The sequence below is a fragment of the Vidua chalybeata genome, chromosome 7 (assembly GCF_026979565.1).
Source record: "Vidua chalybeata isolate OUT-0048 chromosome 7, bVidCha1 merged haplotype, whole genome shotgun sequence".
Classification (NCBI taxonomy): Eukaryota; Metazoa; Chordata; class Aves; order Passeriformes; family Viduidae; genus Vidua; species Vidua chalybeata.
In genome coordinates, this window is record NC_071536.1 from 29,840,766 (window position 1) to 29,858,823 (window position 18,058).

Genomic DNA, 18,058 nt, shown 5'->3' on the forward strand with positions numbered 1-18,058 from the left:
GCCTTGCACCACAGCCCTTGTTGTTTGTTTAAAGGAAAAGTGCCATGTAACTTGGATAAAACAACTATGAAACATATACAGTGCTAATCTGTTTCTCTACCAGCCCCATTTTGGTGCAGGTACTGATGGACCATGGAAGAATTTCACACATTGCCACCACGATTCCCACCCCAAATCCTGGAATTGGCCAAGGAGCCAAATGTGCCGCAGACCCAGAAACGAGGAGGAACTAATCCCACTGTCTTAATTTTTATTTTTATTCCCGGTTAAGCATGAAAATGCCCAATGGATATCCAAAACTATCACAACAGAATTGTATAGAATATCACAAACAAGACAAGTAGGGCCTAAAACATTCTACTGCTGGAGAATAGTTACCACTCAAGCACATAGTGCCAAAATATCCCACTTTTGGGACCAAGGAAAGCCCAGACAGATCTCCAGCATAAAAGAAAGCAACCACCTACTCTTTCCTGGTCACCTGATCTCTAGGAAAGCAGACAGAACAAATGAATCATTTTGTAGCTTTATTATCCCCCCCTACTTCTCACAAACGGACTATGACTTGCATTGAGATCTCAGTGCATTTCACAGCAAAAAAAAAAATGTACAAGAGGATCAAAACAGTTGTGCATAAACCCAACTCTTTTTTTTTTTTTTTTTTGCATGATTTTCAGTTTGTGTTGAAAGTTAACATGGTTATTTAAACCTTCTGATGCATTCTTACAATTGCATCTTCTCTATGGAAAACATCTTACCAGATCACACAGTTGTGAGTTTTTATGATGCTGGATCAGGTGCAGCCATTGCCATGGCTGGGAAGTGGCAGATAATGTTATATACACTGATTGGAAGACTACATCAGAAGAAAAAACAGATTAAGGCACCACTGTTGGAAAAATTAAGGTAGCTTGTAGTTACAACAATAACGAAAGCCATAGTAAGTACTATTCTTAATTGCCAGCAATTCTTAGACTTCAATAAAATAGTTATAAAAAGGAGAAAAAAAAAAAAAAAAGGATGTTTGTACCTGAATACAGTTTCCTGATATCTGATTGCATTTCAAATCAATACTCAGTCCTCAGCATAATCAGATGTTTGTTTGGGTTTTTTTTTATGGTAAGATGAAAAACCAGGACCTACAGTCCATAAATTCAAGGTCACATTTCACTGCTTTGTTCTGAACAACACCACAGGAGAAAAAACAAAACAACCCAAAGGACAGTTTGTAACACTGATACTTCATCTCTGAAACTATTAGATGGGCAGAAAAATTTAAATACAAAACTGTATGTTTTCTGTTCATTTTGAAAGCCTTAGTCCTCAGGAAGAGAAGTTGGAGGAGAAAAAACAGGCCAGATCTCATTATATTATAACTTGAGAAAAAACAGTCACTCAAAGAGATTTAATAAAATTAGAGTTGAAAAGTGTTCAAATTACTTTTCCAATTCAAGTCAACTATTTCAAGTATATTAAAATGTTTCAGAGGAAAAATTTCTCCATGGTTACACTTCTAATTGCTTTTATAAATCCATAAAAAAGAAAAGTAGTCTCTACGTACATCCCATATTCCTCCAATGCATGCACGCGTTCTCTCCGAAGAAAAGGTCGTCATGATCCAGTTGTTTCTTAATACTGATTTCAGGCACATCTTTCAAACACCCTTCCAGTTTTTGCCAAGAAGGTTAATTACTGGGCATAAAAGCAGCAATTTTCTGTCGCTGTTGTCTACATGTGTACTGAGGAGGTTTCAGTGATTAAAGAGTTTGACACAGATTCCAAAAGAGTTCCTATGTCACTCTAAAATCCAACAGGCTCCTTCTTCTCTCAGGCAGCTTTTGCAATCAGATCTACTTGGAAGAATCTTACACAATGCAGATAAAATCTCTTGGATCATACAAAAAAAACAAGTTGGTTGAATGTACCTGGCAGGTTTGTCTCTACAACTTGGATTTTTACCTTTTTTTTTAAATAGCTTTAAAGTGCCCTAGTATAGTTATTTCTTTATGCTCATTTAAACTTGCACAATTACATAAAAAGGGGACACTCAGTGTGATTACTGTGTTCTGAGAAAGAGAGGAAAAGGAGAGGAAAACCAGAAAACTCATCTTGAAGCAGCTTTTTTCTAGTTACTGTCTGTTTGTTGAGTTTGTGCAGCAGAGACTGTTTTCCAGAGGGGTTTGTGGTAAACCCAGCCATCGCCCTGCAATTTAAAGAGAAAGTATGGTTATCATAAAGACACTGCCTTGGGAGAACTGCCTTCACACAACTATGAGACTGATGGCTGTGAACAGCAGAGGGACAGAGCTGGTGTCTAACTCCTGCAGACTGAGGCACAGAGATGAGCACTGCAGGCTGCTGACACTGCCTCAGAACACGTGCAGGCTCCTCCCAGCCCCTGCGCTCTCTGGGAGCAGACTGCACCTGTAATTAACCCTGCCAAAAAGCCACTCTTCTCAACTGTGTGATCCAAATTCCTTTCAGAAGCCAAATAAGCAGCCAGCAGAGAGGCAGCTACTCAGGATTATCAGCTCTACCTCAGCCCAGCTGCTTACCTGGAAATACAGTGCTCAGGATCACATTTAAATGTCTTCTGAGTACATTTGTATCCTGGACTAGCAACAGAATTTCATCTTTTGCAATTCTAACAATACTAACAATGCCACTATCTAACTTTGAGCTAATCATACTAACACAGCTTTAGAGAACAAAAACCTTCATGGGAGTAGTCCTGAACATGACAAAACAAACCTGGAATACATCCAAGAGAAAGAAACCTTTTAGCCTATGTTCTAAACACTTACTAGATCACAGCTATGGGAAGAAGAGGGGGAATTACATTACTGCAGTGTAACAGATAAAGCTTTCACTGTAAGGAGAATCTAAACTACTACAGCCTTAATTTTACTCAAGAACTCTCTTGTTGCCAAGGGCTCAGCAAAGGTCTCTACAAAAGCAAGGTCTCATCACACGGATGACAAGAAAAGCCTATTTCAAAGTTATCATACCAGCATTCCCCATTCCTCCTGGGCAGGCTGCACTTCCCCTTGTTAGAAGTCTTACTATATTATTACTACTACTATTACTGAAGTACAGGTTAAGACACTGAACAAATAAGCTCTATCCAAAATGTAATGTAGAAGAACAAAAAAAGTGTTAAGTTGAGAATGAACTCACATTCCTTCTTGCTAACAATAATATGCTGGGTACATAAACACACAACCTCAGCAAAATTAGTACTACTGATTATTTTCTTTGGGTATTTACTGTTAGAGTCTGCTTACATGTGTATATGCAAAACTATTTTCCATGTGCCATTGAGGAAGTGCTTGGTAAAAGAAACAGGACCAAAAAAAATTGGAAAACATTTTGATGCAAAATCCAACCATTTACAAAGTGGAAAATGAAGTCACACCTTTACAGGTTTAGGAATTCTTATGTCACCTTACTCCTATGGATCCCACAAAGCTAAACTGTAAGATCTAAGGTCAAATACTCTATTCTGAAACAACACAAACCTATATGTGTCCCTGCTTGCATAATAGCTCTGCTTCTACCCTCATCAATAGCAGGTAACTGCTTGGAAACTTACATCTTTAAGGAAGTATTTGGTACACCAAGGTGTTTCTGTTTCAGCACGAAGTCTCTCTTCATTCCTCTGCCGTTCTTCCAGGGCTCGCTTGTGCTCTGTGGCCTTATCGATGTCTCCATCCCGCAGAGACTCTGTCACATGCTGCCACAGCCTCCTACAAAATAAACTGGTAACCTGACTGCTCCAAAGGCTTCCCAGCCAGCCACCTCAAAATGCAGGATCACTGTGGAACAGGAGCACTCTCTCCACTTATACATGACAAACCAGCCCAGGTCAGAGCATTGCAGTGCTCATGGCCAAGTCTTAGACCTACATCAGCAACTGGGAGCAGGTAGGAAGGGCTCTGAGGTTCTGGCAGTGCCAATCTAATGTCTGTTTGCAAACCCTTTAAAGCTGCTACTGGAAGTGTTATTCAACAAGCAGCTTCTTGTGAGGATGTCAGGAGCTGCTCTGCTGTGTAGCTGATGGGTAAAACCAAAACTAATAGGGAGATTCTATTCTCTGGTAAGCACTTTGTGAACTCAAAAAACTCCCTCTGTTCATAAACAGGAGGCAAAATAAACAACCATGTACCTGCACTAGGGTTTTTGCACTTTTTCCTCTTGATTTTTATCAACATTATTTAACATTAAAAAATTAGGATCACTGCTGGTAAGCACTATCCACAAATCTACATTTGCATGTTTTTCTAAGGTTGTTTAGAACAAAAAGGGTCAGACAAGAACAAACACATACTGTACCTAGATTCAAAGGGGCCTTGCTTCTCCAGGGGCCGGACTCGTTTTCTTGTCACAGAGAGCTTTGTCAAGTCCACATATTTGGTCTCCCCGTTGCTGTAGGTGAACTCAAGCACACTGTTCCACTCCCCCTGCACTCTGCACACCACCGTGTTTGTCATGTTCTGCTTCACTTCACCTGTGACTCTAGGAAAGAAATTTATTTTTAAAAAGCCATGGCTGAAGAAACTTCAGGACTATTCCTTGCATAATCATTCAATCCTGAATGAGTTTGCAAACTTGTCACACTGCCTTGAAAAATGTTAGCTAGTTGAATTGCATTTGTGTGGAAAAGCTCAAAGAGCAAAGTGACTTTCACTCACTGCTCTAGTTCTCTTCATGTTACCCAGGAAACTCCATTTTTGGCTTCAGCTTGTTTCAAGCCTCTTGAGGAAATTGAAAATGAAAAAGAAACTAACACAGGCTGATTCACATAGAGCAAGCAATTCATTATTTCCACTTGAAGTATCACATCAGATACATAGTTCAGACTTAAAAAATTAAAACTAAACTTTCTCGCAAGAATATATCTCACTACCTGCTGGCACTTCATCTCACATCTTTACATTTCAACTTTCTTATGTAGGTGGTCTCATTTTCACGTTGCTCACATAAGCAGCAGACACACAAGGGCAGAAGCAAGGTAGGAAACTAGGAATCAAGAGAACTGCTTTTGTTCCCTGTCTCTTCCACAGAAACCTCTGCCAATAACAAGTTAAGGAAAGTGTCTTTCTAACATGCAGTGTTTCATTCAAAGTGTTGCATAATGCTCAAGTATCACCGTAATTACACACATTGATGCATATTTTTCTTCTCATCTTCAAGACCTGTACAAAGACCTACCAACATCCACTTCATTCTCACCCAGCTTTTGAGCACTGCTTGGCAAGCAAATTGCCAGTCTCAAACAGAACTTTTCTCCTACAAAAAATAAAAGGGTCTGTGCACTATGCAAACCAGACTTGAGACATTCTCACTTGTAAGGCGCTGCAGGATTCACAAAAGATACTATCTCTAGCTCCAAAACTGCAGTTACCTGTACATGACCTCCCCAAAACTCACGCCTTTCCAGCCCTCCTGCATTTCATCAGTGTCACACAAAGCACAGGCTGCACCTGCTTGCACACTTCCATTGTGTGCAGCTGAGGACAGCTAACTTGCACACCACCAGCTGGTTCTGATGTCCTTTGAACAACTGCACCCCAGAGAGTGGAAAGCAGCACTTCTGTGCTCCCACCTTGCATAGTGCCACACTCAGAGCAAATGGAAGCACAGGACACAAGTGCAACTTCCCTTCTTCCACACACATTTCCCACTGTGCCTGCACCTACCTGTCCTCCCCAGTTGTAGCATCAAAATAGAGAAATTTATCTCTCAAGCAATGAAATGAGCATCAGAGGTCGGACCTCCCAGCAGAGATACTGGATGCCAGCCGAAGTAGACCTGCAGGGAATCTCCAGGGCAAGGGGGGGAAGGCTCACAGCAGGAGGCAGCTAGTAAGACTTCTGTCATACCATGGTCCAGCAGCTCAAAGCTAAATTAACCTTATGAGAAATATCTTTAAAAACCCAGACTGATAAGTATATGCTGCTCACACAGTTTTCCATTACAAAAATTTAGGATTTGTTAAAAAAAACATGAGCAATAAAAGCACATTTACAGTATTTTTTTCTCTGCAGAAATCAAGAAGCACTAACAATTACTGAAAACAGCAGAAAGAGCAGCTGACAGGCAACCAGCCTTAATTTTGTGCTGCTCCTCATCCTGTGACTTCCACACCTCACCAAAGCTATTGCACATGGTGGGCTCCCTGTCCTCCTCCCAAGAGATCTCTGAAAGCCTGAATCCAGGATGCCAAAGATCAGCCTGGTCACACTCTACAGTTACTTCTTCACAACTTTAACAGATGGGTTTTTCCAAGCATTGTGTGATAACAAGACAATACTGACATCCGGTATTTTACTATCATTCTCAAAATTACTGGCTCTTCTCAGCTGCAAGTAAACAAGGTTATATCCCTCACTACTGAGGTGCAATATTGAACTGCTCCATTACACTCTCATGACCTGTATTTCTCCAGGTTGCATTGCTCTGACACACAACCACTGCCAGCACTGCAGTATCTGCCTGAACCTGCACTAGTGATAAAAAACTGCTGGCACTTACGTGTAATCTTGGCATGACTGGTACATGTCTAGCTGTCCATTATCATTATCCTCTGTTTCATCCAGCTAAAAAGGTACAGGACCAAGGAGCCAACATCCAGCTGAGGCCTAACAACAACGGTCATTCTCCGAAAAAAATCAATATCATTGCCATAGCAACTCCTGTGTGCTCTGAGTAACCATGACAACACTGCTGCTTCCCATCAAGAGATTCTTTTGGCAAAGTCCAATCATCACCATGTCAAATTTTCAATAGTTACAGTACCTTGAACAGATCTCTCTTTAAAAAGCCTCTACAGCTGTGACTAACTTCAAAGAGACAAATAACAAAACAGTTTCCAAATTAAATCAGTGAAGTAAAACCACATCCTCTAACTTATCTCTTATGACACAAGAGTAGCTCTTGCAAAGTGGAAGATACATTGAGAGCTGTGCAAAAAGCCCCAAATGATGCGTCACCTCAAACAGCACCAAGTGAAACAGAACTACATGTAAGCTTCAATTCTTCAAAAGTGAGATCAGTCTCATTTCAAACAAACAAAATGTTCTCACCGATGCAACTTGCCACCGTAGAAGGGCTTGGTATGAAAGTTAATACTTGCAGAATACCCAGTTTTTGCACAGTTAATGTTGACTTTTCCTCCCAGCTCTACCCAAGGAACAGTTAAAATTGAGCGGGCATATGCACAGGGCAGAGAGAAGGTGTATTCTTCCCCGTGTTCCAAGAGATGTAAGACACCTGTGTGAAGAAATACAAGAATCTGTAAACCAGTACCATTTCAGAAAAGGCCAAACAAGCTGTTGAAACAAATAGTCAATATTACATCTGGCTACTTTTTCTCATAACCCCTCATACAAAAAAAAAGAAAATTAAAAAATTCACACAAGACTGACATTTATTAGATTCTTGATACAAACATTTTTACTAACATACTACTAACTTGAGTCTCTCTTGGGAAAAGACATTTATCTCAATAATACTGTTCCATAAATTATAATCCCATGCTATGCACTTTTCAGTAGTGCATATAAGGGCCGGCCACTCCCTTACTGATGGCTCTGGAGCACAGCAAGACAAGACTTACACTGACAAAAGGAAATAACAAATTAATTTCCTGAACTGCAGATCCTGAGGAAGGCTAATACTACTGCTTTCCCTTTCTATAATACACCTTACCCAATCTGAAAGCAGGAAGCAGAGACAATTCTCTTTACTGCACCCCTCCGCCAAGATAAAACCAACTCCTTCCTGACAGCAAATTTCGCAATAAATGTCAACAATTTCATTAAATACTAGAATATTTCTTTGGGTTTTAAGATTAGTGGGATTGATTCCTATAAAGAAACCAAAAGCACAAAATCTCCCTCTTACCCTTACAAGAAAACAGACAACATCTTACTGCTGCCTGCCCCAGCCACACCTCTGAAGCACAGTACCCCTGGGTGCCTGAGACAACATGGGAAATTCAGAAAAAAGTTTCGATTTGAGAAACGTCCTACAAGAGATATCAACTTCATAAATTACCTGTACAGCCAAAGATGTGCCTTTCATATGCTTTGGCAGTCCCTTGGTCATTCCCTTGTCCAGAGTGTAGTTTATATGCAAGTGCCTGGAATCCCCAGGTATTGGACAAAATACACAGGGGACACAGAGTGTCTTATCTTGTTCAGTAAATACTAATAACTAAAGGAAAATTACAATTTGAAGGCAGTTTCCCTTCTCTGTCCCTAAAGGATCCAATTTTTCTAGTTAAAGAAAATCAAAATGTGCATAGGAATATTAAGTGCAATACAGAGAAATGCAACAACACTTCTATTTAATAAATGTCTGATGCAAATTCATAAATATCAGTTTACATCACAGTAACTGACCTTTGGCTTAAAAGTCAATATTTTATTTCCAAATATAATCCTGATTTTTGGCAAAGCATAATTTCTATTTTTTCCTCCCATATGAAAATTTGCTGTATAAAATGACAACTTGTATCTTTTGAAAATAACATCAAGTTTGCTATCAAATTAATAGTATTTTAACAAACTTCTAAAACAAACAAAGGACAGAATTTACACTTACCCTCACCAACCATCGTCACTCCTATTGACATTCCTAGGAATTTACTTTTTGTCCAGACGTGGGCATTGACACACATGTTCCTCTCTACACACTCAGCATAAAACCCTGAGACAGGGGGATGATGGGACACTTGCTCAGCTACGAATTTCACTGTGTAATAGTCCGGCTCCGCTCGCCCTTCCGGATCTTTAGGCAGAGTTACTTGCTCCGAGGGGGAGTGAGCAGAGGAGTTGGTGCCAGCATCGGTGGCCACGTTGCTCTTGGGCATCCTCCAGGAGCAGTGGAAGGTCTCCCCGATGATGGGGTTGTAGGGCTTCTTGGCAATGGCTCCCTTGCGGCCCTCGTGGAAGGAGGTGAGGTAATACTCCACGAAGCGGATCATCCTCTCCTCGGGGCTGCTGCCGTTCGTGATGGCGACGAAGAGATCGGGGTGGGACATGAAGTCCGCGTACATCTCCAGCAACGACCGCTTCTCCAGAATGAAAGTGGGAAGAACCACCTGAAAATAAAAGAAAAGCCATAAGCCAAAAGCCCCTAGTAAGGAAAACAGAGACTGGCGTTTTATAAGAGAAGTCCTTGGGAGGAGGATTCTATCCTGTTTGGGACACCACACTTTCAGAGTGCATTTTCTTGTTCCTCTTGTAAGATGTGAGCAAAATACAGTGATTGGAAGTTCCAGAAAAGCAATTTACAAGGAAAAAAAGCCCAGCAAGTACAAGTAGGACTAAAGAGATTGAAAGGAACCGAGCATCAGGTAAAAATACCCAAAACCATGAAAGAGCTGTAAAGAGATAATGTGTCCCATATACCTGTGAAATAAAAAACAAGCATGAAGGAACTCAAACTACAGCAAAGAAGTTTCAGAGCAGAAGTTAGGAAAGCTATGGTCTAATGAAGAAGAAAGCTGAGAAGCTATGCCAGCTCTGGAGAGCTTGCAGAATCTCTCTCCACACAGCAACTAGGACAAGCATCCATGAGAAGCAGCATAGGAGGGGTTGATCCTGTGCCTCTGAGCAGAGGTACCTTATACTTTCACAGTTACATTCAACACTATAAAAACCAGTAATCCTGTCCTTCCTGAGCCAAGGGCAATCCCCTAGAGTGAAAGGCTGTGGATTTCATCAGTGTTTTCCTTCTCTATAGTAGGAATAAGCCTCACATAGCTAAACTTGCATAGCTAACATAACTAACTGTTGTAAACAGCAACATAGAGTATCTCAACCATGGGATCAAGACAATCCATTGAAACCAAATTTAAATCCATTTAAATCTCTTTTTCAAAGAGAAAAAGCACAGACATAAGACTTAATAGACATTCAAGTTAAACTGAATGCACTTGTCATGTTGTTGCAACACTAACCTTGAGTATTAAGTGGCTTTTCACTTCAGTACCCTGATATTGAGTTAAGTACAATTCTAACAACTTCATTACCTGTTTTGAAGTCAGGTTTGTCCAATTCAGTGTTTGCCTCCTCTGAAATACACACAATTCTCCCCACACAGCCAAAAGTCACAACTGGGAGACAGGCTCAACAATTTGTTTCAACTAAGAGCAAAAGACACCCTAAATCCAACCTTCAATGTAAGTGACAGAATGACTTAATCAGTTCCTCATTAAGCAGCAGGTGTTTATGTCTGACCCACAGACAGCAGGGCCTGTTAAAACCATATTTTCATTTTCCCTCCCAAGCTGTGAAACGTAAGCTGCAAAATACAAGTGTTTCTAGGGGCTATGTAGCTACTGCTCAAAAAACATAGGTTTAAAAAAAAAAATCCATAATTATGAAAGAGAGTGTTTTCCTCATTCCATGCTACTGTAAAATCCATTTTTTTATTTCAAAGTGTCTAGTGCTTATGGCAAGAAGTCTTTACAAGAAGGAACTGAACACAAGCTGGTAGCAGCCTGATTTTCCCAGATTTGCTGCCCAAGTTGTCTAACAGCACCTGAGTGTTAATTTTTCCAAGCTGCTTGCTTTTGAGATCTGCACTCAAGTGTTAAATCCAATTCTCTCCAACATAACTTTGTTCTTGCCTGCTTGTGAGCAAACACAGAAACGAGAAAAGGAAAGAGGCTTAAACAGGCTTCTAAAGATAGGTAAGGGAGAACCAAAAGAAAACTTATTTTCAGAAGCAGCATGGACACAGGTGTAGGGTTATACAAGTTGTGTGAAAAAAATAGAAAAGAGATCATGGAAAGAAAGCAGAAAGAAAAATATGAGAAGGCTGAAGAAAACAGCATGAAAAGACTAAGGTTCAAACACTGGAAAGAAGATAGGCCATTACAGGAAAGGCAACAAGAACACAGTAGAAAACACAAGGAGAAGGTAATAGAAAAGACAGAGTCAGCACATTTCACCTAAACCAGCCTCAATCTGGGACATCAGATATTGGGACCTGATGTTGCTATTGGCCACAATTTCATACTAAACTCAATACTGTTCATTACAGGGGTTGAGTTTTAAATGATACTTCACTTTTACTGCAGCCAACCTTCACACTTCAGTTACTTACTCTTGTTAAGTCCATGCCAAGTTTCAGCTGAGACAAAAGATGCAAGATAACACTGCGCTGCTCTTCCACTGCTCCTAGGTCATCTTCTTTATCATCACAGATATCTTCCAGCTCCTCATCTGGATTTATTTCTTCAGGTTCCTGGAATAAGAGCCATAAACTTTGCTCAAAGATGTAACTGGTCAGACAGTATTCAAAAAGGACTTCATATTTTATTTAATTGCCTGTGTATGAAAAAAGGCTAAATAAACCCCTGCAGAGAGCTACACAATGGAATCTACTCTCAAGATAAACAACAGCTGAAGAATTTGAATGGATATGAAGATAACTCAGTGCAGATTCCATCTGGAAGATTCAGGCTCAAATTTCTCACCCTCTCTCATATGGGTCATGGAAAAAAAAAGAAAAAGCTTTAAAGAAATTCCTGTAAGTTTTGTGAGTTCACAGAATGTCAAGCATGGAACACGTACACGGAAAGAGCAAACCAAAAGCTAGCAGCAATTCCAACCACCTCAATATCCCCCTTCACCTCCACACTACTTCAGCCTTTCCAGTGTTGCTGTCACTGCTCCAAGGGCTGCATCAGACTGCAATTCTGAGTTCATGACTACCATCATGCCTGGTATCTACAAGCTGTGCTTCATAAGCATTATGAGGTTGCAGTGAGTGCAAATATGTAACAGTGAAAGAAAAAAAGTAGCTTGGAGTAGTTTCAATAAAATAACAAAACCCCACACATACACAAACTGCAGGTGCCCGTGTCTGTATAACTAGAGCAGACAGACTAGAAATTACATCTGCACTGTTTTAACAACCACCACAGCACAAGCAGAAAGCCAAACACTTCAGGCAGGAGGGATCCTAGGGCTCTGAGCTGCATCCTCCTGGGACAAACAGCTGGAGGGAGGCAAATGCAGAGGGAATGCCACGGGAAAGCAGCAATATGCCTTTGCCTAAGCAAAGCCTTCGTCCTGGAGCAGCTGCCCTGGGTCAAGGCAGATTTATCAACACTCAAACACCAAAACCAGGGGCCAAGCCCTCACACAGGGCTCAAATCCTGATGACAAGTGCAGTATCACACAGATGACTCCTTTCCAAGAATGCTAAGCTGTTCTGCTCTCAGAAATAAGGCAGTTGAAAATACCTATGGGGAGTGATAACACCTGTCATACGTCAGATACATTAAGTACTTAAATTGTGACTAGCTTAATTACTGAAAGGAAGGAATGAAGTGGTTTAGTTGAAAGCTCCTAGTTTTGTTTCATCCTTTTTTAACTTAATAGTAACTATTCTGACCCATTTAAAAATCTATAAACTAGAGCAATTGAAAAAAATCCTTTCCATTTCGATTTTGCTCTAAGACAGCCGAGTGCTATTGCAGAGACATAAAACAGCACATTATCTTTTCACAGTTACACAGTCTCAGCCAAACAACTGTGTGAAACCAACTAGCATAAAGAGGATGTAATTATGATTTTCTAGCTTAGTTAGGAAAACATGTTCTTCTCCATAATCCCTGCTGGTTTTTTACTTCAGTGTTTTGCAATTCAAATCCATTTTGTCAGTTATAATGATACCGACTGTAGCTGAAAATGATACAGACTGTAACTGTATTTCAAATACATTAAGCCACCCTACAGTCAAATGAAGAGAGTTGCTCAGATTAAGAACAACAGATGCAACAAGACCTAGAAAAGAAAGGAAAATGTAATAGCTGAAGACCAGCAATTTTGTCTTTTGTCTGCTTAGGCAGTTCTTCTTGGGCCTATTTTGAGAGTGTCACGAATTTCATTAAGGCAGTATTCCCTTGTATTTTATCTAAAACAAATAAATAATGAAGTGCAAAAACCCTATTTCATTGCCTTGCATTACCACCCCAATTGGCTCCCTCCACTTGATAGCAAGCTACATAAAGCAGCAAAAATTTGTTGAATAAACAAGGTAGAGAGTTTCACTTACTGCAACTGTCCTCACTCCTCCTCCTACACAACTAACTATGAGAATAACTGTCATTAAATCACTTCCACATAACATGATTGAAACATTTACAGGTATTCCTCTGAATAATTCCCCACAGAAATGGGATGTCACATTACCTTACCCTTGTTAGCTGGCAGGGCTCTGCTATGGACTGCTCTTCTCTGACAGATGCTGGCTTGTTTATCTCTGCTGGGAAATTCTGAGCTGCTCCATTTTTGAAGTGGTTTGCCAGGGAGATCTTCGGTTCCAACCAACTGATTGTCGTTCCTGAAGCAAAGGAAAGTTTGCGCTGAAGCTTGCTCATCCTCTACAAGGTCAGTAAGCAGCCGTTTCCAACAAAAGAACTATTTCTTGTGGAATAAGCCAATTCCTCCTGCAGCCAATGCCTCCAGCAGCCACTAAACAAAGGTGGTGCAATGAGACACCACCTTCAGTGATCATTAGCACAAACACTGGGATTGGCGAGCTGTAATACATGCAACTTGCACTGGAGAAACTAGTTGGTGTCATGAAAGGTGTAATCAGATACTACAGGAGGAGCCCAGTATCATGGGAATATAAAGCAGCCCTTACACTTTTCTTTAGCTGTTACCAAAATTAAAAACAGCTCTCCACTTATCAGCTTCCAAAACCCAGCTCTGTTCTAAACTAAAAAGACATAAAGCAGAAGTTTTATTGCCACTGTTTTCTCTGGAGAGAGTACTTGTCTTTTCCCAGCTGCAGAGAAGGCAGGCACACACTGTTGAATAAATAATAGCTGTCAAAAAAAAAAAAAAAAAACCAACAAAAAAACAAAACAAAAACAAACCAAAAAAAAAAAAAAAAAAAAAAAAAACACAGGGTTTGGAAAGCTATTACCCACCTGATGATTCCAGCATCTCTGGTTACTCCCAGTTAATTTATCAGAACGGGTCAGGTTCCTCATTAATAATACAAATGTTCCATTCTTTTTCAAAGGGCAGTAAATGTACAGGTGATTCCAATCAGTTTTTACTGAAGAACACACAAACTGACAAACCATCTTGGCTGGGTTGTAAATACAGAAATTATTAGGAAACCTGAATTTCTACCACCAGATAGCAGCTCCCTGTGCTATACTAAGACACCTATACTATGGCGTCTGTTGTCTCTTCCCACATGATACACAATCCTTTATTTCCAGACCCCTGTCACCTGCAACTAGGTCACATCCTCAACCAAAACAGGCAGAGTAAGCTCAATTCAGATAAACAGCAGCATTTCCACCAGGAAAATACAGGGGGAAAGTCCAGCTTTGCTATTTGAGGCAAGGCAACTTTTCCACAGCCAGGTAGCTTATTTTCATCATCCATTACTCATTAATCCACTACATCATAAGAAACAAGAATTCCTGATCACACTAAATTAAAGCTATTTAAACAGAAGTTTCAAAGAAGTTAAAAAATAAGATATTCAGAATGTTGCTATCACACCTTTTTGAAAATGTTTTACTTATCTTAAAAACCTCTCCATGACATCTGCTTTCTAAGCTGTAACTTTCAACACACTAATCTCTAACTGCATGTTCTAGGCTGCATTTAATCCACAATCTCTGCCTCTGTATTAGCTTGAATTTACCCAACAGCTTCCCTTTAATATTTTCTATCAGCTACACCTAAAATAACCTTATTTATTCCATTTTCTGTTTCATTTTTGCTGTTAAGAGGGTATTTTTGAAAGATTTGAGCTACCAGCTGTGCCTTATTCCCTCTGAATGGACAACATACCACTTTAAGACTTCTCTTCCACTGAAAAAGCATATACAAATCTGCTCTCAGCTATTTTGCATAGGCACAGCAATTTTCCTTACTTGTGACATCCTCCTCCCCTACAGTCTTCACCAATTTCTTTTTAAACAGTTGTCAGCACTTCCCCTCTGGCACAGTGCAGACCTATTGAGTTTTCACTTCCTACATTTTTCTTCAAGAGCTGCAAATTGTTGTTGCACAAAAGCTAATAGGTGGAACTTTCTTGTTCATCTTTAAGTTTGTGATTCAGAATACACCTTGATGAGTTGGGGAAGTATTTTCAGTCTTCTGATTGTTTTCTTTTTTTTGTTTGTTTGTTCAGGGTTTTTTTTGGTCATATAACAATCTATAGCAAACTGGCACTCTTGAAGTATTTCTTATCCTTGGTTTTTAAGCCTGGCTCCACCAGTCGAACCAGAAGTATCCCTCCTTAGTCAAGAGGAGAAATCTAAGCTAAACTGATTTAAAAATATACAATTTTAAAAAGTTCTTGGCAATCCTTGAAAGGAATAAATGTATTACAGTCTCTCAAGAAAGGCCACAGCAGGGGGCAGATGGAAGGCTGCAGAAAGACACATGCATTCTTTTAACTTTCTCTTTTTAACCCTGGCCCCAGTAATGCATCATCCAATCTGCTGATCCTCTCTTCTCCATCCATCTCCCCAGGATATCACTGGAAATCTTCAAGATTTGGACATGTTCAAGCAGTATTTTTAGATTCAGCCATAACAGGCAGATACCAGCTGAATAGCAGCCAGTGAATTAAAGCTTTTCCCTGCATGGTTTAAAAAAATTAAAAACCTACATCACTTGTCAAAAAAAACCCCAAACCAAAACTATCTTTTTAAGTTATTACAGTGGTGCTCATTGGACCCTACTTATGTCCCCAGATACAAGTCAAAAAATCACCTCAGTAGTGCATATGTGAAAATGCCAAAACAAAATTACTTCTGATGTCTATCTCCCACAGTTATGCATCAACAGTCAAAAAAAATCACAGAGAATGGGAAGAGTTCTTTCAGCATAACTTCAGAGTTCAGACAAATATCTCAAGAGTTGCCATCTAGTTTTTTGTGTTTAAAATGAAATTTTGAACTGAAATATAGCAAAAATTTAATTCAATCTATTTATATATTCTCTTTTAATGCCTCTGGTGATTTCAGAATCACAAGCACTTTTTACATAGTTTTAATACTTTTGTATAATATTTTTTTCATCTTGGAAGCTAAATTAATTACAGCTCAGAAATAATATGCCCAGGCATAGCAGGCACCATAAATATGAGAGGAATATGGGATAGATAAGGGGAGAGAATTTATGTGTGTCCTATAAACCTAAAAAAATCCTATAAACCTCACAAAAACCCACAGAATAAATACATGAAAAAAGGCACAATAAGATGCAGAAGAATTTACAAACAACCACGACCACATTCAATTCCATACACTGCACATGAGTCGGGTAGAACAATTCCACTAAGCTCTTATTTGCATAGAAGTGATCAATTGTGCAGACATGGCAACATTTTTGTTTGCTGCCTGTGACTGCACATATTCCACACCCATGAGCAGTAGGGTTTGGGGGCTTTTTGTTTGTTTGTTTGTTGGGGTAGTCAGTTGTTTATTAGAAGAGATTTTCTGTTTTTCCCGACCTTCAAGCAATTTTCATTTACTTACAAGTCCATTCTGGCCTCAGAATAGAATATAACACTTGTCCTTAGACCATGGTTTAAACTAAGGTAGTAACTCAAAACAAGAATACTGATATTTAAAAAGTATTAGTAACAATCAGTGCAAATTTAGAGTTTTGTATTTTAATGCTTAACTGGAAATGGAAGCTACACACATGTAAATAATAACAATAGGTATTCAATGTGCAAAAAAAAGAATTAAAAAAACATAAGTTTTGGCAGAGATGTAGAGGACACTGTATGTCCCAGAATCTGCAATGCCATAAAATTCCCCCTCCACTATTAAAATTATATCCCAAAGACAGCCTTTGTGTTGAGGTGCCTTACGTAGTTTATTCTGTTGTGAGATGTTGTACAGCAATTAGATGTTACGTTTATGCAGCTGCTGCCACAGACTTCCTGATAGAATAAATGATTAAAAAATATATATTCAACATGCACACAGAGTCCCACCCAGGACAAGTTAGGGTCTGGAAAAATTCACAAGAAACCAGACAGTCAGCAGTTTCCTTTGCCCACGTGTTAGTGGAACGAACATTTTTGCAAGGAAGGGATTTGTATTTGTTACAGAGTTCTGCTCTCAGTGAGCACCTATACCCACCTGCTGGTAAGGATCCCTTTTGTTGAGAAGCATGTTGTAACTGGAGAATATGGAAACAGTCATTTAAGCAGTTCATGGTTGCCATGGACGTTGCTTTGAGCATCAATAGGTCTTGATCCAAGGATGTAAGGTGACCAGAGGCAGGAAGGCATTCTATGCTCCTGATCAAGTCTCTCTGCTGGCCCTCAGCCTGAGACATCATCTGTCAAACAAAACAATCACTTATCAGGTGGTAGAAGTGTTGTGTGATACCTGTCCACCTGTGCACACAGAGGATCTCAAATGGTTTTGGGACAATAAAAACTATTTAATTCCTAATCCTAGCAGTATCTGACTTTTTTTTTTTTCACTACTACTACCTGCAATCCCTTCCAGCAACTGCTTTTAAGATTTTATGCAAAACTTAAGGAACATGTATTCATCCAAGTTCACAGTATATGATCTTTGGAACTTTTAAGGGCTTGGCTCCATAGCATTCAAAGGTGTGAATTTACAAAGCACTGGCTCCTTAAAAGTGGTGTTAACTGTGCAGAGTCAGCCTTAGCATATACCAAGAGCAACAGGGCAGAAAGCTACTAAAACAATTAGTTACAGATAGCCTTGCCTATGCAAACACACAGCTGCTATCACAACATGTGTCTCATTTTTCCCCAGTCACAAGTGTGATAAAAGCCTTTGTGTGCAGTTTTTTTCCAACTTTGAAAAAGTTTGCTGGCTTAAAAAGAAACTCCCACAAAAACCACACAGATAATTATTTGACAAATCACCACAATCCTTCTGGTGACCTTCACTGTTAGTAATTCACCATGTGGTAAGCCCCAAGCACTTCATTCCAGGATCAGGCCAGACAATAGGACAAGCCATGCTATGCTTAGCTATGAAGTTCAAATAGACTCATTTTCC

The 18,058-nt window shown here is 39.7% G+C and overlaps 1 protein-coding gene across 2 annotated transcripts in view; it reads right to left on the reverse strand.

The window, feature by feature from the left end:
• Window positions 1–239: 239 nt before the first annotated feature.
• Window positions 240–18,058, reverse strand: part of OSBPL11 (oxysterol binding protein like 11) — a 37,635-nt gene continuing 19,816 nt past the window's right edge. For both annotated transcript variants that reach the window (XM_053948220.1, XM_053948221.1), the window contains exons 6-13: window positions 17,156–17,357; window positions 13,220–13,365; window positions 11,119–11,259; window positions 8,608–9,106; window positions 7,086–7,272; window positions 4,333–4,515; window positions 3,593–3,746; window positions 240–2,203 (exon numbers count right to left, since the gene is read on the reverse strand). In XM_053948220.1, coding sequence (XP_053804195.1) covers window positions 2,126–2,203; window positions 3,593–3,746; window positions 4,333–4,515; window positions 7,086–7,272; window positions 8,608–9,106; window positions 11,119–11,259; window positions 13,220–13,365; window positions 17,156–17,357 — 1,590 coding nt within the window. In that variant the 3' untranslated portion in view covers window positions 240–2,125. The remainder of the gene's footprint in view (window positions 2,204–3,592; window positions 3,747–4,332; window positions 4,516–7,085; window positions 7,273–8,607; window positions 9,107–11,118; window positions 11,260–13,219; window positions 13,366–17,155; window positions 17,358–18,058) is intronic.